The sequence below is a fragment of the Symphalangus syndactylus genome, chromosome 2 (assembly GCF_028878055.3).
Source record: "Symphalangus syndactylus isolate Jambi chromosome 2, NHGRI_mSymSyn1-v2.1_pri, whole genome shotgun sequence".
NCBI lineage: Eukaryota > Metazoa > Chordata > Mammalia > Primates > Hylobatidae > Symphalangus > Symphalangus syndactylus.
In genome coordinates this window covers 34,676,492-34,704,369 of record NC_072424.2, presented here as the reverse complement: position 1 = coordinate 34,704,369, position 27,878 = coordinate 34,676,492, and the positions used below count along the sequence as shown (strand labels likewise).

At 42.9% G+C, this 27,878-nt stretch overlaps 1 protein-coding gene across 12 annotated transcripts in view; it reads right to left on the bottom strand.

The window, feature by feature from the left end:
- Nucleotides 1-27,878, bottom strand: part of STN1 (STN1 subunit of CST complex) — a 68,770-nt gene that overhangs the window by 26,492 nt on the left and 14,400 nt on the right. For 4 of the 12 annotated variants that reach the window (XR_010117770.1, XR_010117772.1, XR_010117773.1 and 1 more), the window contains exons 5-10: nucleotides 22,574-22,735; nucleotides 21,388-21,511; nucleotides 20,050-20,221; nucleotides 14,623-14,745; nucleotides 11,581-11,653; nucleotides 5,213-5,409 (exon numbers count right to left, since the gene is read on the bottom strand). Coding sequence is in view for 9 of the 12 variants with exons in the window: in XM_063628068.1 (XP_063484138.1) it covers nucleotides 5,252-5,409; nucleotides 11,581-11,653; nucleotides 14,623-14,745; nucleotides 20,050-20,221; nucleotides 21,388-21,511; nucleotides 22,574-22,735 (812 nt within the window). In the remaining 3 variants the exon portion in view is untranslated. Of the gene's footprint in view, nucleotides 1-115; nucleotides 1,507-5,073; nucleotides 5,410-9,021; nucleotides 10,231-11,580; nucleotides 11,654-14,622; nucleotides 14,746-20,049; nucleotides 20,222-21,387; nucleotides 21,512-22,573; nucleotides 22,736-27,878 lie in introns of those variants that run through there. The other 8 variants (XM_063628061.1, XM_055250196.2, XM_055250203.2 and 5 more) reach the window with 5 other exon arrangements.

The following is a 27,878-nucleotide window of genomic DNA, read 5'->3' as shown; positions in this document are numbered from 1 at the left end:
ATGTTACAAAATGAAAACTTATCATTTAAATGTGACATACAGAAAAGGACTAGAGCCTTTTCAGGAATTTGGAGTTTGATTAGAATTCTGGGGAACACAGAACCTTTTGCTGTACTGTGATTTACCTATTTAGATTTATTTAATAAATACAGTAGAGGTGAACAGATGATAGTGCAAGTTCAATAGAAGTAGGGTGATTTAAAAAAATTCTGGATTACGATGAAAACTCACTTATGTGGGAGTTTGAGCTCACATTTACACCAGCAGAAATCATGCAAATAAGAACCACTGCAGAGTTCTTTGTCCACAGACACCATCTCCCTTCAGGATGGTCCTGCTTTTCCCCCAGCACCTGTGCGGCATCTCTGGCGAGCCTTATCACAGTCTTTCTGAGTTTGCCTGTATGCTTCACATAAATGTAGTAAGAAAACAATGAGACACTTCTTTGGGGCAACTGCTGTAGAGGCCACTAATGAGAAAGTGTAGATGTTTCCATCACGGAAAATTACAAGTTTACTTGGTTTCAGTCCTTGGCACTAAGTCTTAGGTTCCTTGTCACTGAACAGCCTTCTTTCCACTTGGCTTCTCTCGGCCAGCGTCCTGGCACACCATCAGAGGAGAAAATAATGAGAAAGAAGTGTCTTACAGGGATGGGGAGCACTGGTAGCTTACCATATGGGCATAATCATGGCTCTTCAAACAAATCCTTGACCAGACAGTAGCACTATTTGTCTTCTTGCCTACACAAGCTACATGTGGGGTTCACACCTCCTGAAACACGTGCACACTAAGAGAACTGGAGAATGTTTGCTCAGTTTCCCTCCTTTTCAGGGGAACCCTCTGGCTGGTCTTCAGTACATGGGCAGTGACCCAACTGTGGTTAGCTCCAGAGAGTTTTCTAAGAGTCCCTCATGTTCTTAGAGTTCCGATGTTGCTGTAGAAGACAGAGGCCTACCTCATTCTTGGTTTACTCATGCTTCAGGTTACATGCATGTGGGGTAGGGAGTGGGAAACAGCTTTATAATTTTTGTAGAAATTATATAAGGAGTCAGGAGTTTGAGACCGCCCAGGCCGGTCTCAAACCGCCAACACACTGGTTGAATTCTTGTCCAGTGCCCAAGAAGAATGAGAATGTACTGACAGTGGAAGAGTGAGCATTTGCTAATTATAAAAATGCCAAAGGATAGCTATGTTGGGTAAAAAGTACCTGAGATCTCACCATGCAGAGGTAACATGTGCATCCCTTTGGTGAGCATTTCTAGTAATCTGTCTGATGTGTATAATTATTCATCCAGCATTTCCCAAATATATTTGTGAACATAGTGTTAGTTTGTGTTCATCCAGGAGCCAATCCTGAGACACAGACTGGAAAGCAAGAAATGCATTTGGGAGGTCAGCATGTAGTAAAGGGGAGCAGGGAAGTAAGGCAGGGAGGGTGAGGCTGGTGGTTATCAGGTTAGCTGCTCCTGTGGGTGGATGGATGGTGCTCAGTCCCATGGAGGAACTCTGGAAAAGAGTATGGAACGTGTGCCTCAGCAATGCTTACCTGAGGGCGAGGGAGCTGGGGCATTTATACCCAAGGTGCTGTTGGCTGAGGCTGCTCCCTGGGGGTGTGACTTCTGAGCACTTCCAGCCTGCACAGCCTACTAAGACGTGTGAGAAAGCACCCCACCAACCACTCCCCCTAGGAAAGAGGCAGACACTGGCAGCCAGGAGGCAGCCAGACACATACTTATTGGTCGTATTGCTTAGGAGATGTGTCAGGCACTGTTCTAGGTGCTGGGGACATGGAAGGAAAAAAAACAGAGAATTCTGCTATCATGGAACATTCTGTCTATTGGGGAAAAATAATAAACAGGGCAAGTAAGAAACCATGGAGTGTGTTGGGCAGTATCAAGTACTGTGAAGAAAAATGAAGTAGGAGAGGGAGTTCTGGGAAGAGGGACGGGAGGTGGGTTACAAACAGTGAAAGAGGAATGAGGGCAGGCCTCGCTGAGAAGGTGACACTCAAGTAAAGGCTGGAAAGAGGGCAGAGGGAGGCACTTCACATGGTTACCTGGGAAGAGGAAATAGCAGGAGCACCGGCCCTAAGGCAGGAATATGCCGAGGCATGTGTGCAGCAAGGCCCATGCGGCTGGGCTGGGAGGGCAGGGCAAGCCGGGCCGTGCTGACCTCTGTGCAGCCTCAGGCTCCTACCTGGGGCAAGACCAAAGGCTATAGGAGAGTGGGAGTGTTAACAGGGTGGCAACAGCTGCTGTGCTGTGAACAGTCCAAGAGGGGCTGGGGCGGAAGCAGGGAGGACTGAGGAGGCCGGGAAGGAGGGTGAAGCAGTTGGATTCTGGAGATATTTTGAAGATAGAGCCAAAAGACTTGCAGACAGATTGGATGTGAGGGATGATAGAAAGAAAGAAGCCAATGGATTTGGTTTGAGCAACTGGATGGAGCTGCCTCTTCCTGATTCAGGGACATTTTTCCAATGGAGTGGCACAGGATTTTTTTCTCGGTCACTTTGCAAGCCAGGGACCTCTGGCTGGTGACGCCCCGCCTGGGCCTCGCTTGACCATGCTACCTGCTGCGAGAGATGGCCCACCCACTTCACCCGCCTGGGCCAAGTATGGCTTCCATACTGGTTGAGTTCTTGCCCAGCAACCAAGAAGAATGAGAATGTGCTGACAGTGGAAGAGTGAGCAAAGCTGGGAGTTTATTGAGTGATGAAACAGTTTTCAACAGAGAGGGGACGTGGGGGTGGTCCCCCCACCCAAAGGCGGGAAAACCCCCCTAATATGGCAGAGTCCGGGTCTTTTTATGGGCTCAGAATGGGGGAAGGGCAGGCTGTAGGTATTATTGGAAAAGGCAACATTCGATTGGTTAAGGCGTTATTCAGAAAGAATCAATTGGGAAAGGGTGGGCAAACAGGAACAGAAGTTCCCACTCTGGGTGGCAGGTTTCATCCAGGACCAGTAGTCTGGTCTTTTAGCCTTCAGGCTGTTCTTCGCATGAATGTGGGGTGTCATTTGGGACCCACCCCTCTCTGCCTAGGCATTTGGCTGCCTCATGTCACTATCAGGTGCAAGCCTGGGGTCAGGAGTAACTGGGAGGCTGGCTTTGGGCCTAAGAAGTTTGAGATGTCCATTAGAGACCTAAGTGGAGATGTCAGTAGCAAACTGAATATAGGGGTCTGCAGTTCAGGGAAGAGGCCCATTCTGGGTTTAAATTGAGGAGTTGGACAGCATATAGATGGTATAATCCATGTGGCTGCTGGAGACACCCCAGGGAGTAAGCCAGATAGAAAAGAGGTCTGGGACTGAGCTCTCAGGGAGGCAGAGCACTGAACAAAGGAACCTGAGAAGGAGCAACCAGTGAGCTCGGTATCCTGAAAGCCAAATGCAGAAAGTACTTCCAGGAGAAGGCAGTGGTCGACTGTGTGTGTGTGCATATATATATATATATATATATATGCACACACACACGTGCTACATTTATAAAGACCTCCATGTAGAAATATACACTCTCTCTACAGATATATACATACACACAGGGAGCTGTAGATAATGGTGTTATACTACAGAAACAGATCTATAACTCTTATCTACTCCCCACTAAATCTATTGGGGACAGTGTGCCATGGCAACACTGTCTGTCTGCTTTCATCATTTTTTCGTGGCTGCATAGTATTTCATTGTGCCCAGGAACCGTAATTAACTTTTCCCCTATAGATATTTTCCCCAATATAGAATTCTAGATTATACAGCAATGAACATCTTGTGCAATCATCCTTTCACACTTGTGTGGCCATCTCCTTGAGATAAACCCCTAAGAGCAGAGTTGCTACAGGCAAGGGTATGCCCCTTTTACCTTCTGATTCTGGACTCCTTCCTGGGCAGCCCCACTAATCAGATGCATTCAACATGGAACAGCTGCTGACCTCAAGGAAGAACCGCCCAGGACATCATTCCAGGCAGACTCTATTCTAGGGACCCTTCTGTACACAGAGAAGACGCAGGGCAGCCGCTACATAATCACTGTTAGAAATCAGCAAACGTTTGCATCATCACACAAGTCTATGACAGGAGGCAATCTACTGGTCCTAGCTCTCAGCCTGACGTATCAAGCTGCAGCGGACTTCTGCATATAAAGACTGTCCTGTTTCCGCGGAGAGAGGAGCAACTCTCCAGGCCTAAAGGATCTCCGGCTGAGCCACGAAGAGCTTATTACATCAAGAGCAAATGCGGCAGACGAAGACAGTGCCTTCTGTGAAATGACTGTAATTAATTCCAAATCTTTCTCCACACTTTATTTTTGCTGGCTAGATTTGTCATTTTGCTGTCAGAACAGGCCTACAACATAGCTCAGATGTTTTCCCTTTACCTTGTCATTCTGAGCAAAAGCATGACTCCATCACCTGTCTGGGCACATACCGAGTCTTTGTCTGGATGGTGTCAGCACATCCTGCACACTCAGCGGCAACCCTGAAAATAACATCTATCGCCTGCCAGGCAATTGGCTGACTGCCTCCGTGATCTTCAGGGGCATCGAGGGACAATGTATTTAGTCATGCACCTCTGTAAGTGCAGGGAAATGTACTGGGACATCTTTTGATTCCCAAGGAAATAAAAGGAAAATGACAAACACATAGTCATGCTGTGGATCCCTGTTTATTCCTATCTCTGGGCAGGCCTGTAAAGAGCATCGACCCAGGTCTCAACCCCACTGCTGGTAACTGAGCCACAGAAACTGTAAGCAAGTGACACTCATCCAGGGAGAACTACTCCCCTAAACCAGTTCTTAGCCAGCAAGAGAGGCCCACAGGAAGGTCTCTGATAACCTAAAGTTTTGAAAAGCTTAGAACTGTGTGATCAGGCCATATGCTCCACAGTTCCTGAACGTTCACTACCCTATGGTGTCCCTTTGCCATGGTAGAAACTCCAACCACACATGCCAGTTAAGCTGCCAACACTGTTTCCTCCCCATTCTGCTCTGCGAACAATGCGCAGTCCAGCCAGGAGGTCAACAGGGAGGGTTTTCTTGTGTCATGGCTGAGATCAAAATCATTGTACTCCAAGGACACAGTGGACAGAAGGGAGCCAACAACATTTATGCCAAATCCCATTCCCAAGATGACCATATTTTATAGTTTATTATGAGGTAACTGCCTCCAGACAGATAAGCCCCTGCATGATGCTGAAAGTCAGAGCCTGGGGGTGAACGCCACCTTATCTTTGTCCTCCTCAGCTGGTCTGCGTGTCTCTGCTCAGAACGCTGTGTAGTAGTGCTCCATTGTGCTGACAATGTCACTCTGGTCCTCCAGGAGCTCCAGAACTTGCTGCAGCACAGCCTCACTCAGGCCCGGGCGGATGCTCAGGCGAGCGCAGGCCAAGATGTGCAGGAAGTGACAGCCCTTCTCCATGTCTGCAGGAAAAAGGCAGGTGGCTGAGTGTGGACACAACTGTCGGGCCACCTGCATTCTGACCAGATCCCCAGATGATCTTTATGCACATTAAAGTCAGAAATGCATGATCTACATGATCACAAAAACAAAACAGAAACACCTGTTCTCAGGCCCCTGATGTCACCACGGTGACATGGAGCCACTGCTCAGGGACTCTGAACTTCAACCTTCAAGGATTCCCAATCAAAGATTTTTTTATCCATAACCTACTGGATTTTTAGTGCTTGATAAACTTTTTTCTCTGGGGTAATTACATGTATAAGTGTAACCTATTCAGTGCCAAACCTCTAGCTTCTCAGAGGGGAGCCCTCTCGAGAGAGACTCACAGCAGAGCTGGTTTGCTGCAGCCACCGTATGCTTCCCCCTAAGTCCTGATTTGATGCGGCTGCCTGGTGAGAAGGGATTCCTACCTTCGGCCTGCTCTCATTCCTCTCTTCCTGGCTTCCAAAAGTCTTATCTGTGATGGCTGTATTCCTAATAACCTCTTACACTCTGCCCCAAACTAAGACCATCTAGTAGACAACAATACAAATTCAGAGTTAGTAACCTCTTTCCTAGTTGAAATCAATGACTTAAACATTGGTAATGAGAAAATAAAATAACTTTTATCTGAAGAATGCAAGTCCTTTTAATTATCAGGCCCAGAGAGACATGACGATGAAACGGCAATCACGCCCTACTCCTACGTATTCACCTCGGAAACTGCTTGCTATTGGCGCAAGTAGTTATAAATTAGCCTAATAATGCCAAATTGAACACTATAATCCACACCCTATGGCTTAACAATGTATAGCCAGTCACCAATCAATGTTATCTATAAACCAATGAGAATTCCTGACAAACAACTTTGTATCAGCCCACTCCCTGTCCTCCTTTTTGGCTCTTAAAAATCCACTTATGGGCCAGGCGCAGTGGCTCACGCCTATAATCCCAGAACTTTGGGAGGCCGAGGTGGGCGGATCACCTGAGGCTGGGAGTTCGAGATCAGCCTGGCCAACATGGTGAAACCTCGTCACTACTAAAAATACAAAAATTAGCCAGGTGTGGTGGCGTGCACCTGTAATCCTAGCTACTCGGGAAGCTGAGGCAGGAGAATCACTTGAACCCAGGAAGCAGAGGTTGCAGTGAGCCGAGATTGTACTCCAACCTGGGTGACAGAGTGAGACTCCATCTCAAAAAAAAAAAAAAAAAAAATCCACCTATCACTGCTGCTAATCAGAGTGTATATTCAGTGAAACCTGAATCTGTGCTCCCCAGCTGCAATCCTGAAACTTGGCCAAAATCAACTCTCTACTTGTATTAATTTTGCCTCAGCTCCTTCCTTTTAGGTTGGCAGTAGTCAAACTGGGGGTTGTGCCTATTAGGGGATCATGAAGCCAATTTTTATAGGTTGCGATCAGCATTCTTTTTCTTACCAAACTAAAAGAGAGCAGAAATAGAACATTACAGAATATCTTGCATTGTAATCTGGATACATATTAATTCATGAAACTTTATTTCATATATATCTTATGCATTAGAATTATATAATTTATTGGGTCATGATGTAAAATGTATTTCTAACTTTGAGTCAAAGTCAAACTTCTTTACCAAAAGCAAACCCTCTCCAGTTGTCACAGTTTAAAACTCCATGGCAGGGCCAGGCGTGGTCTCTCTCTGCCGTATACCCAGTATCTGGCACAGAAAAGGTGCTCCACACAGTTACTGAAAGTTGTTTTCAGATGAAAAATGCTTTAGGCTTCAGGAAGGTGCTCGAAGAGGTATTGCGGTGTAAGGCAAAGCATGGTTCAAGGTTTGGTGCACTTCTGTAGCTTTGGGCAAGTCATCCCTGGGCCTGAGTGCTCTCAGCTGTGGTAAAAAAAACACTTCCAAGGCCCTTTCCAACCGTAAGGCTCAGAGACTGCGCCTGGGGCTAAGAAAGATTTGCTAAATTCTGACCTCTAGTGGCTGTGTCCACTCATTACTCCTCCCGACTGGGATTGCTGGCGTCTATACTTCTAGGCTGTTTCTTCAACATTCACTCCACAGACTTCTTGAACACCTACTATGTGTGCAGTGCTGAGCAAGGAGGAGCAAGTAGAGCTTGGAAGACTGAGAGCTGCCACTGGAGTCCACCACACCAGAATTCAAGCCCTGGCTCTACAACTGGGACAAAGTCACTCCGGGGAACAAAACCACCTCCTTCTCAGGGTGGCTGTGTGGATGAGAGACCGGGGGGAACTACTATGATTTGGTTCATCATATCCATAATCCAAGAAGATGAATGTAACTTAGTTCCTGCTCTATAGAAGCTGCATCCCTTCCTAAGAAGAAAAGCCTCTCAAGGAGGAAGAGCTGACCAGCAAGCGAGGATAGGTTTGATGATGGAGGGTGAGGGGCTCCAACCACACAGACCTGCACACGGTAGGGAGGAGCACAAGGAATTTAGTGCTGCTCAGCTTTTAGTTTCTGCAAGGCCTGGATGCTTGGACCCAGGGCTCAAGATGACTTACAGGCATCCGTGGGGCCCGAAGCAGTGATGCTGACTGTCTCAGAGGCCTTCAACTATTTAGTCAGAAAGGCTGTTCTGCTGAGGGTTATCTGGTGAGGCTGTTCAAAAGTGATCTCCAGTCACATGGGTAACGTGAACTTAGACTCCTCTCTATTTTTAATTTTTATTTTTTGTAGAGACACGGTCTTGCTATGTTGCCTAGGCTGGTCTCAAACTCCTGGGCTAAGCAATCCTCCCAAGCATTGGGATTATGGGAGTGAGCCACTGTGCCTGGCCTTAGATTCTTCTCTAAGTGAGAAATTATTAGAAAACAGTAAAAGTAGGAAAGGCCAGCAAGGAGCTCCCCAGTGGTTAGTACAATTACATAATTCGACTCTTCTGGAACAAACCCACAAGCTGAAGCAGACTTTTCTGAAATGTGTTTGCCTGGCAGACATAGTTATCTTATGACGGATCGCTATGAGTGGTGATAACTGTGCCTTATATTTTCCCAAGAACTTTCACATGTAGCCTGATTCATACTATAACCCATCATACCTCCACCAGAAACCACAAAGGCTGATGTTCTAGAGACCCAAATGACATAAAGATACTACTATAACTACAAAAAGTTAAACTTCTTTAAGTCTTTTTAAAAAGTTTGTCGTAAGTTAAAAAAAAAATCCTGCAGTATGAGTATTGTTATATGGTACTCAGTTTCTACCAAAAGCAGCAGTTCTCTCTAGCTCCGGGATAGTAAAAAATGAACCTGAGCTAAATACATGGGAGATTTTTGAAAAGCTAACGGTATAAAGTAACATTTAGTGAAAGGCTGCCATTTTGGAACTCATCAAATGTTAATTTTCTTAGGTGTGAAATGATTTGGTGAGAAAATAGGAGAATGTCCCCATGCTTAGCAAATACAAACTGAAGTTTTTAGTCAGTCTAGGTGAAGGGTATATCGGTGTTTATTGTACCAGTCTTTTAATTTTTTTTTTGATAAATTGGAATATTTTCAGAATAAAAAGAGATAAAAACACGTGTTCAACATAGAGCTCTTTTGGATAATTTGCCATTGTTGTACCCATACTGAAAGCCAAAATCCAGATTTTGTCAACTTTATTCCAACAATAATACAGCAATAATCCACATACAGATTCTATCTGAAACTGCTTCCTTCCAGATCAATATTAAACCAAGTAGAGGGTGAGCCTTCAGGCCTCCAGGCTACAGAATTAGGGGCTACCACTTGTGCCATTAGGATAGAGAACTTCATTTTTATTTAACACTTTTCAGATCATAATTAAGCACTGAGTATTCTTCTAACTTTCTAAATGCCAATTCATTTACTTCTTATAAAAACCCATCGTGTAGGTTCTATTATTATCCCCACTTTGCATTTAAAGAACCCGAGGCACTTGCCCAACGTTACACAGCTAGCAAGTGGCAGAGCCGGGATTCAAACCTAGGCAAGGTGGCTCCAGAGCACAGCTCCTCACAATGCCACCACATTGCCCGTCTTCAGAAAACAAATATCAATCCTTCAGGGACCTAAGACAGGCTTGATGTTCACAGTCCTTTCATTATTGAAGCGTTAGCCTTTGTGAGACACTCAGAAATGACTTCAAGTCCTTCTACCAATCATCCTGACAAGGAAAAACTCCAGGCTATATTCTGTATGAAAGGCTAGAAAGGAACTAAAGGCCCAGTAGGAATGGTTAGATTGAGGGTTGGATATTTACCTATACGTATAACAGCATGCTGTCCAGCTAATGAAAAGACGTAGGCACTTTCACGTGTACTGTTGACCTCTAGAAGGCAATGTTAGATCTAAAATACAAGGTGTAGAACAATGTATATCGTCGGCTAAACTTCACTTGTGTTTTCTATCAAGGATAAATAATACAATATGTTTGTAAGTGCATATCTCTATAGTTTATCCTTGATAGAAAACACATATCCGACAGGATATGCAAGTAACTAATAACAACCACTGCCTTTGGAGAGGGGAACACAGAAGCTGGGGCTCAGTGCTGGGAGGGAGTCTGGCTTTTTGGTGTGGATTTTTGCACTGCTTGGCTTTTCATGAGGGGCGTACGTTACTATTCTGAATTGCTATGTTATGACATTATGAAGCGGGGTGGTCACAGCAGGTTCCAAAACAGTCCTTATAACATCTTTTATCAGCATTCTCAGTAACTCAGGCTTCAGAATTCAGCTCCTGGGAGTGTAGTAGTGCCAGGTGATTGGCTAGTGGCTTTTAGAGGCTCCCATTCACAGAATGAGTGGCAGGGCCTGTCCATTTGATGAGCTGTGGGTAGATGTAGATGTTGAACCTGCCACTTTCAGGACACTTCAGAGAGCCAAGTCCAAATGAAATGTGAATTCTTTTCACGTGCTTTACTAGCCCTAGGGTTCAATCCATTCTATTCCTAATGCAGATGAAAATAAGAACCTGGCCAGGAGGCCTGAGAATATGGTGACTGCAGCGATGTTACCTTGGGAGCATCTTCTCATCCCTTCTTGGCTGAGGAATCCCACATTGCACTGCTCTCAAAAGCTCCTTCAATTGTGGACAGATGGGCTTTTCCCTCAACTAAAGGATATTTGCTTTTATTGTTCTGAATGAAGTGAACGAAGTCCATTCACTTGCACTGAAATAATATATTGCTTTGAGTTTATTTTAAGAGCTGCTGTCACACCACTCTGGGATCCGACCTCATGGTTTCTTAAAGGCTAACTAGGGCTATCTACCACCATAAACACCGGCGCTGGAAACCTGGCCCAGCTTCACCCACTGATTCAACCTGGCGCAGGTCCAGGCCCCAGGGATATATGGGCCGAAGGACTGGAGGTGGAGTTCACTGACAGATCAGGGACCTGGGGTCATTAACAAACCTTTCCAACACTTCTTATTATAGTATGTGTTTGCAAAAGCTAGACTTTGAAAAGTCACCTTTAAGACCGGTCAGTTTACATAGGATTTAAAGATAGACTAATGCTTCCTTCTCTTTCTAACTAGTGTGGAAATAGTATTGTTCCTTGTCAGAGTAGCTACAGTTTCAGTGTCTAACCACTAGGGGCTGAACTAACCCTACCAAAACTATTTTCTAAACCATGTCTTTTGCAAATTAACAGTTTCCAAGATGACCAAATTACACTGTTCATAAACTGTCATGTCTAGAACCATCCCTTCCAACACTGAAAGGCTGTGATGTTAGAATAGAGGGAAATGTCAGGTTTGTGTTCAAAGGAAAGGGGCAAGCATGAAATAGGAAATAACACAAATCAGAGAGAATATGAGAAGCAGAATGACATCAAAACGTCCTAGTGTGGTGACCTCACTGTATCAGAATTCCCTGTCTAGCCCCCACCTCATCCTCTATGGAAACAAAATCCCCAGGGTAGAATCTGGGCTCTGAATGTTTAGAGAGCTCCAAGGTTGAATCTTATGTACAGCCAAGGTCACAATAACTGTGCTAGCCTAACACTCCTTTAGAGAGGAGATGGAGGCTCAGGGAGGGCAGGTACTTTGACTATCACCTTTCCAAGTCACTACTGGGAAAAGTCCCGGGTCTCCTGACTCTCCATCCAGTGCTCCCCAGGAGACAGTATCCCCTTCCAGGGCACCAGGGCGTCACTTGTACATTATACCACTTACGATTTGGTTTCTGGCAGTCCTGCTGAATGATCCGGTGGATCTTTCTGTGCAGGTCTTTGTCTTCTCTGGTTACCTAAATAGGAAAAATAGTTGAGAGAGAGAGTGTTCTTAGGTAACACAGCAGTTGTGTCATCCAGACTTCCAAATTAGTATTCAGGATAGTTTCTAAAGATTACATAATAATCATCTTCCCTACACCATTAATGTGATGTTTGATACTTGGCCTAGTGTCAAACCAGTTCTGCCCAGAGGACACGTCCTTGGGAGTTGGTTCACTGGGGCAATGAGGTTAAAACAAACAAAAAAAAGCTGGAATTGCATACTTTTAAGGAGCAACTAACTTTCTTCTTCAACACTCATAATACATTTCTCTTATTTGTTATTATAGTTTTGAGCGAGGCCCAGTGATCAGGGCCTCTGATCTCTACCCCATGACTCCTTCTGGGCCCTGACACCTGTCTTGTGTTGCATCAGTTTTCTTGCTTCTCCCAACCACAAGGAAAAATAAAAGGAGAAAAAAAAAAAGCCCTGCAAGGACAGGCTAGCATGAGAGTACAGCTAGCCTACCCACTGAAACACATTCTGCTCTCAAAGGCAGACATAACTTAGTCTTTTTCTTTTTCCATTTTTTTTTTTTTGAGATGGAATATCACTCTTATCGCCCAGGCTGGAGTGCAGTGGCATGATCTTAGCTCACTGCAACCTCCACCTCCCAGGTTCAAGTTATTCTCCTGCCTCAGCCTCCTGAGTAGCTGGGATTACAAGCGTGTACCACCACGTCCAGCTAATTTTTGTATTTTTAGTAGAGATGAGAGTTTCACCATGTTGACCGGCTGGTCTCGAATGCCTGACCTCAAGTGATCCACCCGACTCGGCCTCCCAAAGTGCTGGGATTACAGGCGTGAGCCACCGCGCCTGGCCAACTTAGTCTTTTTCAACCAGCTCAGATAAGAGGGAAGCAGCACACAACGGGTTTCACCTTCATGTTCCACAGTGAATCTACTAACAAAAAAAGAGAGAAAGAAAAAAAAAGAAAGAGAAAAAGAGAGAGGAAGAAAGGAAGAAAGAAAATAGGCATGCAAACAAATAGCTGTAAGCTTCTTCCTTAAAGATAGCCCAAGAATGCCTGTCTGACCTGCCTTACTGGAGGGGGCATCCTGAGAACACCTGCCTTCTCTCAGCTTACAAGGTTATGACAAAGATTAAACAAGGTCATGTGTGAGAGCTGCTGAACCTAGGAAAGCACTAAGCAAACAGAAGTGTTGACTTATTTTAACCATTTCCCTGAGGTAGGGCTTCAGGAGAAAGGTGACTACAAAGCAGTGGAGGGGTGAAGTCAGAGATGGCGACAAGAGATCTATTTGTGCTTGATCACAATGATTCACAGGAGGAAGTGCCCAGCCCCACCACGCCTTGCCCTGGACTGCTGCTCCTCAGGAAGGGCTGCTCTCTAAAGGCCTGGGAGGAAATGTGTGTCCCAGAGCAGGGCTCAAGGTGAGCTGCCCCCATGAGCATCTCCAACTTCCAGGAAGCAACCAACTCCCACCCAGCCTTCCCATGCCAGGACTCCCAACCTGGAACAGTGTGGGAGGCAGTCGCCCTTATGTAGACCGGGATACCTGTTTCAAAAGTTATTTAAATGGTATTGTAATTTCTAAAATCTCTCTAAAGTGGGGAGTCACTAGGGTAAATCTATATCAGAAAATGTCCTATTAAGAAAAGCTCCCCATCAGGAATCTTGCCTGTAAATAGTGAGACTTCTGGAATACCACAGAATTTGATCAGTCTCTGGGAGAGCTGCACATAATGGAGTCCACACCACTGATGTCAGTGGTCCTGAGAAGGCCCATTTCCAGCTTAGCTCCTCCAATATTAAAGGTATGCGGCAAAAGGTGAACTTTTAACTTGAAAGAGTGAGGCAAACAAGCACCCACACTTCTGCTGGCAGTCAACTGGTACAGCCTTCAGGCAGGCCCATCACACTGTGTCAGCCAAAAGCTTAAATGGCTATGCACTCTGCTCCAGCAGCTCTTCTTTTAAGAGTCAATCTTACAGAAATACTGACATGAGTTCACAAACACAGCTATGCAAAAATAGCCACAGCAACACTATTTGTGACAGCAAAAGTTAGAAATACCCTAAGTATCCATCAAAAAGGAATGGCTAAAAAATACACAACAGGTACCCATAGTATGGAATACCCTGAGGATGTTAAAAAGAACGAGGTAGATTTATAACTACTAATGTGGAAAGGTGCCTGTGATGTGTTATCTTGGTACCAAAAAAGGTACAGAGCATTATTTAGAGTAGCAAGTCTCAGTGGTCCCAGGAGACATCTGGCAATGTCCAGGGACATTTTTGGTTGTCACAATTGGGGTGTTGCTCCTGGTCTCTAGTAGGTGAAGGTCAGGGATGCTGCTAAATATCCTGCAAAGCACAGGATAGCTCCCATGACAATCAATCACCTAGCCCAAATAGTGTTCAGATTGAGAAATGTTGATTTAGAAGATGATCACATTTTTCATAAAGCAAAAAGGCTCTTGCATAAGTCAGGGATTTGAAACAATTAAAAAGCCAGAGGAGCACATTTGTATATGTATGCATTTGTAAATGTACAGATAAATGTCTAGAAGGATATACAGTTGTCTCTCGGTATACTCAGTGGATCAGTTCCAGGACCCTCAGGTATACCAAAATCCACACACACTCAAGTCCTAAAGTTGGCTCTGTGAAACCTTTATGCACAAAAAGTTAGCCCTCCTTATACGTGGGTTTCAAATCTGCAAATACTGTACTTTCCATCTGCGTTTGGTTGAAAAAGTCTGCATATAAGTAGACCCAGGCAGTTCAAACTTGTGTGGTTCATGGGTCAACTGTATTATTAAAAGAGATACCTTGGGGAAGGATAAGGGCCAACTTTCACTTCTGATTTTATGTACCTCCTTAATGATTTTTAAGAATAATCAAGTGGTTATTCGTAAGTAATAAATACATTTGTAATTGAAGCTACGAAGGAAAAAAGTTAAGTTGCAAGTGTCTTACATAGTATAGGTTATCGAAACCATCATCTTTCTGGAAAACAAGTCCTTTTTCCTGCAGCAGTTGTATAGCATTCTTAAATATACTATGAATTGCCTTGGAAGTGGTGTCCTTCTTAAAATTCACCTGTGTAGAGAGCAAAAAGAAAAAAAGAAAAGAAATAAGTCTCACCTTACGGCACCTGAGAACAACTCCTAGACCAACTGGTTCATGAATTTGTCCAACAGGCCTTTTAACTGCTGAGTCAAAAAGATCCTGGTATGTACTGGCCCAGCAGGATGGTATTTAAGGAGGACTAAGAAGTGTGCCCTGGCAGGTCACCTTTCATAACTGTTCCATACCTTAGTTGTGATTTTTTTTTTTTTTAATGAACTCAACACTCTATAGTGCAGAATAAAAAAAGCTACCCTCACTGTTGGACAATCTTTGACTTATTTTTTATACAAAACCAAAACACTGTATATATATATTAGCCCCCTTTTACATTAAAATTGAGGCTGTATACAACCTCTTCCTAGGGACTTCAAAGAATTTTATGTATGTTGGAATAATTTGGAGATTGCAGCATGAAGTATTAAATAGCCTCATTATTTTAAATGGAGGACAACAGAGGCTGTGCAGAGATCCACCAAGGGGAGTCCACAAGGCTGAAGGTAGACAGCAGTCCTGGTGAAGCACAGTTCCCACTTAGAAGGGACCTCTGCTGCTGTCAGCTCTCCCCCTCACTTTCAGTGTTTCTTCCCTTCTCTGGAGACAGGTTTGCCTGGGGAGGGTCATCCAGGTCATCCCGCTTCTTATCCCCGAGGAAGCTAGGCTATCAGCTATGTCCCCCCATGCCTGACCAGATGGGATGCTTCTTGAGTTAGGGACTTTGTTTCATCTTGGCCACCTCCTCCCTAGCACATGTTAGGTGACTGATAAAGTATCTGTGAGACGAATGGAAACAAATACACATTAGAGAGTGTGTATTCTTCTTATTATTCCATTGGGGATTTTCCATTCCTTCCTAAAACAAAGAAAATGGCGAACAACAATTGTTCTTCAAAGTACAGATCCTTTTTTTTTTTTTTGAGACAGAGTCTCACTCTGTCGCCCAGGCTGGAGTGCAGTGGCGCGATCTCAGCTCACTGCAAGCTCCGCCTCCTGGATTCACGCCATTCTCCTGCCTTAGCCTCCCGAGTAGCTGGGACTACAGGCGCCTGCCACCATGCCCAGCTAATTTTTTGTATTTTTAGTAGAGACAGGGTTTCACCATGTTAGCCAGGATGGTCTCGATCTCCTGACCTCGTGATCCACCCACCTCGGCCTCCCAAAGTGCTGGGATTACAGGTGTGAGCCACCGCGCCTGGCCTACAGATTCATTTTCAATGTGACAGAAATTTGTCAAGATATTGAAAAGATCAGAGTTCCAAACAAATGTGGCAAAGCTTCCAGAAAAGCATTTGAAGGCCAAGTCCTACCTCTATTGAAAGGTACTTACAAAGGCTATGTGGGGCAGCACACAGAGGTGCTGAAAAAGAGTGGCTGAGATTTGCTAATGACATTTCCTCAAGGGGAGAGGAAAGAGCCTCCACAGGGTCTCAAGTGTTCACATGTCCATCCCAAGGTAACCTTCTCTTTCTAGAAGAGGCCTCCCAAACAGGCTTTTTGTTACTCTAATAGATCCTGGTGATGTTTCACAAATGTGTTCTCCTGGGCTAACGATAACAGCCTAACACTCTAATTGAATTAACAGTCTAAGTTTTTCCTTAAAAGAACAAGCTGGAGAACCTTGTTATTAGGTCCCCAAAACTGACAAACATTCCAGGTTATGACAGCTTCCATTCGGAAGAGAGAATAAGGCTGAGAAATATTTGACAACTCCCACAGGCAGAAAAGCTCTCTGGGTGTGTTTAGAATAAACACCACACCTAGCAATCCTCAGCCACACATCTTTTTATTCACGAGGTTAGGGCAAAACTGTTTTTAATTTCATACATGAGTGCTCTTAGGGGATGCACCATCAGCGCAATATAGACTCCTTTGCAAACCTTCATAACTACTTAATCTTTATAATTCTAAGGAGATCTATCTTCTTTAGTCAATTTAACATAAGGATCCTAAAGGTTAGGTTTATTACCATCTCTTAGCAAGATAGAAATAAATTGGAAACTAACTAGAGATAATTGTTACATGATTATTCCTGTCTTTGAAAATGACTCTTGGTTATCCCCAAACCATATAAAAAGCCTAGTTCCCCCTCCCAGATTTCAGTCAGATCAAGCAGCAGGAAGAGACAATGCTAGGCCTGGGAGATTAAAAACACAGTTTCAGCTGTGAGCAAGGACTCACCAGAAACGGCTGTCTGTAAATTTAAACAATACTTGAAGTTTCCTTTCCAAAAACATTTGCCTCAGCTGACCCTGGGACGTATTTCCCTGGCCTAGTTATAAAGGCCATAGTCTCAAGGGTAAAGCCACTAATCGTCTCTTCCAGCCAGCAGCTTTTCCTGGACTGGGATCTGTGTCTTGTCTTTTTCAAGAGCAATGACAGACTCATCAGATTTAGGAAACCGAAATTGCTCACAGACAAAAAAAACCAAACAAACAAAAAAAACAGTGACTAGCTAAACGTGCTGAGCCTTACCAAGCCTCGCCTCATCTCAGGTCAGGAACTGGGTGGATCCCTGAAATATATATAGTCTTCATTCCCAAACAAACTCAACATTCATCCAGCTGTCAAAGAAACAATGGTTTTACAGCCCTTGCTTATCATGTTTCTGGATTTGCTAAGAAGGACTACTATGAAAAAAAAGGAGGAAACATTCAAGCCTGCTCTCTCTCTGCCTCTAAACTATAACACAATCACAATGATTTTTTTCTGTTAAGCTTTCATCTGTATGACAACAGAAAGTGCCAAAGGATCTAGGGTTTCAGTCTCATTGTAAAGCACCTTTAGTCTCCCAGGAATCTATTAAACAGAACTCAATTTAATCACACTGACCTCCCCAACCAAAGCAATGTGAGGGACCAATTCATAATTGATAGAAAAAAGAGTTTCCAAAGACAAAACAAATATAGTGCCATATTCGATTCTTTTTAAACATATAGCACTAGGCAGACACAAGTTTCTGCTGCAAGCATTTTCAAAAAGATATGCCAAAGGTTCCCCACAGATCATTTTGAATGGAGGAGTCTTTTAGTCCTCAAAGAGTCCTTAAGTCTCTCTCTTTACTTAATTATAGCTATCACAGAAGAGCTGGCTTCATGTGAAAAATATGGTCTTCGCTAAGCTTTAAAGTTTCTTTCCAAACATGCTGATAGAATCATCAGAAGTCCTAGGAGGTCAATTTGGCTTTGAGCCGCCTCTAAATGATTAAGTGGGAAGAAGGTCAATCTTGCTGTCAGCCGACAGCTGGAGCGCCGCAACTGTTTAGAAGCAACCTTGGCAAAGAACAAAGCAGCCAGTCATGACCCTTTCCACCTTGGTGTTTTCTGAAACGATATCCCTCATCTCCTCGTATGAAACCAGGGGTCACTGGGCACATCAGGCTGTTGCCCAGAAGAGATAATTAGGAACATAAACAAAACTGAGAAGCAGTAGTTATGCCCAGGAGTTCAGGATGTGACTCAGTATCTATTCCACCAAAATCGAGAACAACTTATGTTACCTAGCAAGGGTGTTCACAGAAGCCTTGTTGGTAATGGCAAGAGATCAGAAAACATCTAAACAGTCCAGGAACGGAGAGACTGGTCACATACATGATGGTACATGTGACAAAAGACTGTAGGGGCCAACCTATATGTACGGCTAGGAAAGAATCTGTAAGACATACGTCAATGAAAAGTGTGGTCTCTCATAGTATACTACGCCATGCTACCATCTGTGTAAAACAGAAGGGGCTACAGTGACTTAGAGTACACATAAGCACAGACTATCTCCAGAAGGATATTCCAGAGACTAGTACTGGTGCTTGTCTCAGGGGAAAGGGAGTGAGAGGGAGGATGGGAAAGAAACTGACCTTTACCTTTACACTTTGTGGGACAATTTGAATTTTTAAAAATCATTCATTCCTTCAATCAGCAAATAATTAGTGAGAACCTGCTTTATGCCAGCCCTGTTCTAGGCCCTGGGTAGAGAGCAAAGAATAAGACAGACAAGGCCTCTGCTCTCACAGAACTGAAATTCTGATGGAGGAACAGGCAGGCAAACAAATAAAGACCAGTGAAGTCAGATACAAAAACAGGGTGTAAGGGTGAGGGGCCACGTGGCAATCAGAGCAGCTAGACCGCCAGGGAGGGCAAGGAGGGACATTTAAGCTGAGATCATTCCCCGGTGGGATAAAGAAAATAAATAAATGAGCCACGTTACAACAACAACAAACCTAAGAACTGTAATGAAAGGGAAAGCCTAAAACCGATGTCTCAAATAATTCTTAATTGCAAGCAACACGTCAACACCAAGCAACAAAACAAGTTACCCAAGTAACACTAGGGGTAAAAACATGGAGATAACTTTTTCTTTTTTTGTTGTTGGGACAAGGTCTCACTCTGGGTGACAGTCAGGGGTCAGGGTCACCCAGAGTGAGACCCTGTCTAATTTTTGTATTTTTAGTAGAGACAAGATTTTGCCATTTTGGCTAGGCTGGTCTTGAACTCCTGGCCTCAAGTGATCTGCCCACCTTGACCTCCCAAAATGCTGGGATTAGAGGCGTGAGCCACTGCGCCTGGCCCCTCCTTACTTAATCTTATTATGCTTAATATTTGAGTAGAAAAAGATAATAATAGTCTAAGGTCCATAGTAGTAGGTTGTTAGTATTCATTGAGATGGATGTTTAATCTCAGCAGAAGCCAAGTGACAAGGAAGTAGATGAGAGGAGGTAATTATCCATCCAAGATGATTTATTCATCAGCAAAATGATTCGTGAACTTGAACCATGGTTTTTAATGACTTGCTCTGTCTTTTTCAGAATAAGATTAACCCATTGTGTTTTAGGAGTTTAAATAAAGACCGAGTTGTATTCAGTCTTGTTTGTAAGTAAAATTTCAAGGAACACTTAAGTAATTTTTTATTCTTTAATTTTTTATTCCTCTTAGAAAGTTATCTTGGTTAGCCAGGCGTGATAGCACATGCCTGTGGTCCCAGCTACTCGCGAGGCCAAGGCAGGAGAATTACCAGCCTGGGCGACAGAGTGAGATTCTGTCTCCAAAAAAAAAAAAAAAAAAAAGATTAAGTAAGGAGGGGGAAGGGGCAGGCCCAGCCTTATGCCTCATTTCAAGTTCTTAGTGGTCAATGACCTTTCCAGAATAGAAATAATGTGTGACAGAACCATTCCCTCTGTTCCCTGGGTCAACTCTGTGAATCTCCATGCCACAGTCACTTTCACCCACACCTGCAGTTGCAGATCTGGGGCAGGGAACCAGAATTTTCACATGGGCATGCTGCACTCACTTGGTCGGAGCAGGCACTGTGAATCACAGGCTGATTGGCAAGGGACAGCAAAGACTCCACCATTTCCAGCTCCTGCTGGTAAAAGCTCTGCACTCTGTTCTCCATGAGGAATTCTTTGGCTTTTTCACTCAGCAAACTCGTGAGACTGGGGAGATCCAGGGCGCCTGGATTGCTGCAGAGGGAAAGTTTTAAAGAGCTCTGCAGAAAACCATCACCTTTGTTCCTTTTTGGTGCCTAAAAACCAGAAATTAGCTAGAAAATGCAACACTATATTGGGGTTTGTTTTTCATATAAAGAGTAATTCATACAGTGAACATCATGTGGTTGTTTAAAATGATGAGGCAGAACTACAGGAACTAAAATATTCATGACAGATTAGGAGAAAAAAGTCAAACTGCAGAACAGCATGTAAGGTATGGTCCTATTTTTATATAAAAAAAATGGAAACCCCACAAAATCTATGGGTGAATATTCATGCTTGTGTAAGCACAGAAGAAACTAATTTAAAAAGACACACATTGGCTTATGAACATTGGTAATCTCTGGGGAATGGTGCTGAGGCAGGAGACAGGAAAATGGAGAATTTTCACTTTTTATATGAGTCTATAGTTGTGCTTTTCATATACTTTTTTGAATATATAATATATTCATGTTAAAAAACATTAAAGGATACGCAGTGAAGTCTCCTTTCTATCCCCTTCCTGTCCTATCCTCTGGTCCCCACCCCCCAGGGAGCTGCTATTACTGGTTCTCTGTGTCTCCTCTCAGAGTTCTTTTATGCATATATTAGCAAATATGCACACATTCTCATTCCTCCTGGGTTGTTTTTCTCCCCTATAAAAAAGTAAAATCATCCTTGGTTGAGAATGACCGGTGTAGGTTTTTTTAAAACAGGTTTTTGATTATGACGTGCTACGGTATCATATTTTGATTATGAGGTGACTTGGTACATTTTTCTTCAGGTTTCTTGCCTTGGGGTTCATTGAGCTTCCTGGATCTGTGAGTTTAAAGTTTTTATCAAACTTGGAAAAATGTCAGGCATTATTATTTTTTCAAAGTGTTTTTCTCTGCTCCTGCCTCTACTCCTCCTTCAGTGACTCCAATGACACACATAATTTCCTCACGACAACCCTAGGACATCTGTGCTATTATTCTCTTCACATTACAGTTGAGGAAATTGAAGCATAGAGAGGATTAGAGGGCTTGCCCAGAGCCCCACAGTGCATAGGTGGATGATTTGGGATTTGAACCTAGGCTGGACCCCAGCATCTGGGCTCAGCTGCTTCGCTTTTCTGCCGTGGTCATGGCACTGCTCAGCAGTGATAAGGCACCACTTACCTTAGTGCCTCTTCTTTCTCTAGGGCTGAGCTGCGAAAAGGCTGGTCATAAACTTTCCTGTAGATAGTGGGAAGCTCAAGCATCCTTGCAATTTGAATGTTCCACACTGGGTCGTCCACTTTATCTAACAAGTGACCAGAAAAAAGATGCCACAGAAATTGCAAATTACATTGAGATCAGTCCTTTCCCAGGCCCAAACTGCTGCTAGGACAACAGTAAATGAGGTGCTGGGTGGGCCTCCTTCCTTGTGAGTGCCCAGGGATCACAGTCTAGATGCACTAAATGGCTCCCAGTCATCCTGCATGAGAGAATGAGATGTCCTAAGTGTCATGGGCTTGGCCAGGGCCAAGGAACCAGGAAAGCACATCAATGTATTGATTCGTCTGCTCCTCTGGTGGACAGCAGGGGCTGTCCTTGAGATTTCCAAATGAAAACCAGCCAGCACAGTGCAAAGGGAAGATGATGGGGAACCGTCATATTTCTGATTAGCTGTTTTCATTTAAAGTTAATGGACTTAATGGTGTTCAAGAAATTTCTGGCCAGGCACAGTGGCGTACGGCTGTAATCCCAGCACTCTGGGAGGCTGAGGTGGGCGGATCTCTTGAGCTCAGAAATTTGAGACCAGCCTGGACAACATGGTGAAACCCCATCTCTACAAAAAATTAGCTGGGTGTGGTGGCGCGTGCCTGTAGTTCCAGCTACCCAGAAGGCTGAGGTGAGAGAATCTCCTGAGCCCAGGAATTTGAGGCTGCAGTGAGCTGTGACTGTGCCACTGCATTCCAGCCTGGGCAACAGTGTGAGACCCTGTCTCAAAACAAGAAAAAAAATAAAGAAAAAATAAAGAAATTTCCATTATTTTGAAGAATATTCATATTTTGCCCTAATGGATTGACACTCTGAACTTGAAAGTGCTTTGGAAACTATACTATGTCATCCAAATAAACTTGCCAACCATATATAAAGTAAATAATTCATTTTCTCTCCCAACTTATAATTAGCTCTCTTCAAAATAAAATTAAGAAATGCTGATTTTCTAAAGAAAGCATGTTAAACAATGTAATTCACTCATTAAATAGAGTTATATCTTAACTGAACTTTTTGAAAGTTTGACTTCCAGCTGAACAAGAGGTTTACTGGACGCACATCCAGAAAAAACACCAATTTGGTAGAAATATCTTGTGCTTACAGTAAGCGGTGGCATGAATCTCTCGCTCTTCTCTGTACGTGCGGATACTGCCTCTGACTCGGATTGTGTCCCCAATCTCTATCTTTGTTCTCTGCTCAATGGTTTCTTGTAGCTTCTTAAGTTGTGAGGTTAAGCTGAGCTCTCTTGCTGCACTTGGAGCAGCTGTAGTTGTTTAGAGCCAGAGGGAAAAAGAAAAAGTTATAACACAATCACTCTACCACATCTGTGAGACAGTTTTAGGGTAAGACCAACACAATATGCTTATTTATCCTACTTCTGAGTAATTGTTCTACTGTTGGAAATCCACATAACCTTTTGGAGTCCTCCACTGAGAACAAGGTATAAACTGTAATTATTCAAGAGCGGGGTGAAGGGAACAAAGTCTAGACTGAGGTCCAGCGGGCAAGTTCCGACAGGCTCCAGGGACTTCTTTCCTGCCGTGCATCGCCAGTGCAGTCAAAGGGCTCTGCATGGCCTTGAGACGAATTCTGTACAATGAGTTCAGCTGGGCGTGGTAGCAATAGCTTTAAACAACCTTTCAAATGTCCTTGCGAGGAGACTTGTCCCACCTGAGTGCTCAACATCCCAATTTCTCACCTCTCATCTCTATCAGGAAACTAGGCTAATCTCTCTGTCTCTCTCTCAAACACACACACACACACACACACTCTCTCTCTCTCTCTCTGTCACACTTTCTCCACTTTCTCTCTCTCATACCACTTAAAACTATAAACTCGAGCAACTTCATGATGAAAAAAACCCAATGTACACTCAATTCTAAATAACTTCTATCACTATTTTACTTCCAAATTGTATTAGTTAAGTAAGAAGAATCATCACGAATGTCTGGGTACTATAGATGCTATCTAAGGAGTTTACAATGTATTAGCACATTTAGTCCTCACAACCCCTCCTGCTCATTATTGGCCCCATTTTAGAGAGGAAACTGAGTCACAGAAAGGTCAAGCAACTTGCCCAAAGTAAAACAGCTAGTTAGAGACAAGGCTGGAGTTTGAACCCAGGCAGTTTCTAGCTCCAGAGCCATCCCACTTATCCTTTATTCTCTGCTGCCTGCCCCAGGAATATACTCACATTTCCCAGTTATGGCTGGTGGGTGTAAAAGACTGTGTGTTCTGTTTTCCTGTCTAGCATAATTTCAAATACACATATGTATCCAAAGAAGCTACACAGCCAAGCATTTTATGTTTATTAGAGACAGGGTCTCGCTATGTTGCCCAGGCTGGAATTGAACTCCTGGCCTCAAGCAATCCTCCCACCTCAGTCTCTTGAGTAGCTGGGATTATAGGTACAGTTTTATAATTTTTTACTTTGGTTTTTTTCACCAGCACTGTATGGGGGCAGTACAGCTTAGCCATCAGCATTTTGGCTGCTGGAATCAGAAAGACCTGACGTGAATCTCAGTTTACCTCCTACTAGCTGTGTAACCTCGGGCAGGCTGCTTAACCTGCTTAACCTCACTGTGCCTGTTTCCTTTCTACTCTTACACTTCAGTTTCCTCAATTATGAAATGGAGATAACAGTAGTGTCCACCTCATACATACAGTTGTTGTGCATGATCTAATTGAACACTTACATTCTGCACTTAGCACAATTCCATATTTATAGGAAATACTCAATACACGTAAGCTATTTGTGATAATGAATAATTAAACTTTCTAGAAAAAGTATCTTGTTTTTTGGGGGTCTTTCTTTGGAGATTATTACTGGATAAAAAATTACAAACTGGTTTACAGTTCATTACATATTGTCAGAATGCTTGCCATAAAAAAATGATCAAACCTCTCTGTTTTTAGACAACGTTGTCAGCAATGCATGAAGGCTCACAACTCCTACACCAGCTTCAGTCATTCGGATTTTTAATACCTTAACAAATACATAATTATTCCGTACATCTTATTTTGCTTTTAAATTGCAGGAGAGGCTGTGTTTTTACACAAGATGATCTACTCTCTGTATTTCTTTATAGAGAAGCCCTTCATCAAAATCAACCTAATACAATTTTGACAACTGTGGCTCTGTAATGTACAGAGGCATTAATTTTCCTTGAACACACCTACTATACCCAGGGAAACAGCAACGTAGGGAGCACAGAGAACTCTGTGCATTCAGTGAGTCCAGGTAGGAACCTGGACGCAATCAGCTTTACCGCTGCTCAGAGCTTACTGGGTTTCTTCAAAAAATCCCCAACTGCTACTTTTTCAAAAGGCTGTCCCATCTGCGTTCCTATCCCCAGGTCCTCTTCTACTTAAGCTGAATTTTAAAGGTATTTATAAATCTCATTGTCATTATGCAGACATTATAGGGTCATAATAAATGCTTCACATAGCACCACTGAAATGATCAGACTGATGGTTGGTCTGAGAAAAAGAGGCCCACCTTTCACTTAAAGGGTGAGCCAAACTGCCGAAAGGAGGCTCAAGCTGTGTAATTAAATGAATATAATGAGAAGACTGGAGCCTGACAGAACTTCACTTTCAGTGTCTATTTCATCATGGAAGATAAATCCCCTTTAACATTCTAATACTCAGGGCCAGGAAATCTTAATTTTGCTCATAAACTAAGTCCAAATGGTACATTCAATGTGACATTTATGGGAGCTAATATTATATTCTTTTACTTGAACTGACTGGAACATGATTTTGACTCAGACTAAATTTTGTTTAAAAAATTAGTCTTTGCTGGCCAACTTCCAATGGAAAGCTTTTAAACTAAGGGCAATTAAATTAAAAGGAGAGAATGGGCTAGTTGGGAACAATTTAAAGACGATGAGAATGATTTTTAGGTTTTCTCCTTCTACTCTTACCTTCTCATTATATTTGCAAAGCAATCTTAAGGCTACCTACTGTGATTGTTCATTTATCTACTTATTGATATTTTAAAAATCTGACTCTCAGTATTAATAGCCATTTTGTTGATCTAAAAAATTACGAAGTATAAGAATTATATATTCCTGATGACGCTATTTCTTTAAAAAGAGTTAATTTTGAAAACTGAAACAATGACTAAAACAGGGGTCTGCAAACTATAGCCCATGGACCAAATCCATCCACAGCTTGTTTTTTAAAATAAAGTTTTAATGGAACACAGCCATGCCCATTTGCTTATGTACTAGCTATGGTTACTTTCTGTTATAATGGCAGCATCGAATAGTTGGGACACACAGACCATAGGGTGCACAAAGCAGAAAATATGGCCCTTTACAGAAAAACTTTGCTGACTCTCCATCTAGAACAAGTACGCATATTCAAACTACACCTTCTGACTGAAGATTGTGACAACAACCAAAAATCTGCAAATGATTTTAATACTGCTACAGTTTGACAAAAATAAGTTTGAATGTTTTTGTCCCCTCAAAATCTCATGTGTTAGAAATGTAACCCCCAATGCAACAGTGTTGGAAGATGGGGTCTAATGGGAGGTGTTTAGGTTATGAGAGCTCCACCCGCATGAATGAATTAAGGCCACTATAAAATGGGTTTGCAGAAGTGGTTCTCATTCTCGCGCTCTTCTGCCACGTGAGGAACAGTTCTCCTCCCTTCTGGAGGATGAAGCATTCAAGGTGCCATCTTGGAGGGGGGACCTGGACCTTACCAGACACCAAAACTTTGATCTTGGAATTTCTGGCATCCAGAACTATGAGAAATAAATTTCTTTCTTTATAAAATTACCCAGTCTCAGGTATTCTGTAACAGCAGCACAAAACATATTAAGAAAAACACCTCAGACATACATAAAAATCCAGATACCTGATTGTCTCATAGGTTTATTTCTTGCCTATGAGGTATCTGCCTAAAAACATGTTGTCTCCCTTAAATCTATCTACAAACCTTCCTCACCAAAGCAATGCCATTTATTTAGATGTTCCCAAATTAGGAATTAGAATTCCAAAGTTACATGAAACTGATGGCCAAATTCTAAATGTAAATACATCAGAAAATTAAGCAAATGAGCATTCCATTGATCGGTATAGTCAAAGTACAAAGTTGAGATTCTGACATGTAATGGCAAAAAAGAAGAAATGACTAAGCATTAGATATTCTTACCATACATAATGTAAGTAGGTAGATACTAGATGTTAGATATTAGAGCAGGCAGTGTTTACTGAATAACCCCACTGTGTATGGCACTATACTGTATATGTTGTAAAACACAGGAAAAACAAGGTTCCAGTTTTCATAGCTTCTCTAGAACCAAAAAGCATCACCAATATTGCAAGATATTCTTTCATATTATGAACTTAACTTTAAAAAGTATCTAAAAATTGGGCCGGGTGTGGTGGCTTAAGCCTGTAATCCTAACACTTTGGGAGGCGGAGGCAGGAGGATCACTTGTGTCCAGGAGTTTGAGACCAGCCCTGGAAACACAGTGAGAACCTGTGTGAGGATGTGGAGAAATAGGAACACTTTTACACTGTTGTTGGGACTGTAAACTAGTTCAACCATTGTGGAAGTCAGTGTGGCGATTCCTCAGGGATCTACAACTAGAAATACCATTTGACCCAGCCATCCCATTACTGGGTATATACCCAAAGGACTATAAATCATGCTGCTATAAAGACACATGCACACGTATGTTTATTGCGGCACTATTCACAATAGCAAAGAATTGGAACCAACCCAAATGTCCAACAACGATAGACTGGATTAAGAAAATGTGGCACATATACACCATGGAATACTATGCAGCCATAAAAAATGATGAGTTCATATCCTTTGTAGGGACATAGATGAAACTGGAAAACATCATTCTTAGTAAACTATCGCAAGGACAAAAAACCAAACACCGCATGTTCTCACTCATAGGTGGGAATTGAACAATGAGAACTCATGGACACAGGAAGGGGAACATCACACTCTGGGGACTGTTGTGGGGTGGGGGGAGGGGGAGGGACAGCATTAGGAGATATACCTAATGCTAAATGACGAGTTAATGGGTGCAGCAAAACAATATGGCACATGGATACATATGTAACAAACCTGCACATTGTGCACATGTACCCTAAAACCTAAAGTATAATAATAAAAAAAAAGATAAAAAAAGTATCTAAAAATTATTAAAATATATTCAAGCAACTCCAAATGTTGTTTCAGTTATAGTCAATGTGTTCACTATACAATTTTAAAGTTCTTTTAATTTATATTACTTAATGGATAATTTCCAAAGGAATCCTATCTTACCTTCTCAATCTTAGAATTCCTGGTATTATTTGTTTGAACACAGAGACTTTAGAAAATCTGGACCATGGCAGCACAGAAGTTAGTGGCAACCATGTGAGAGAAACAGT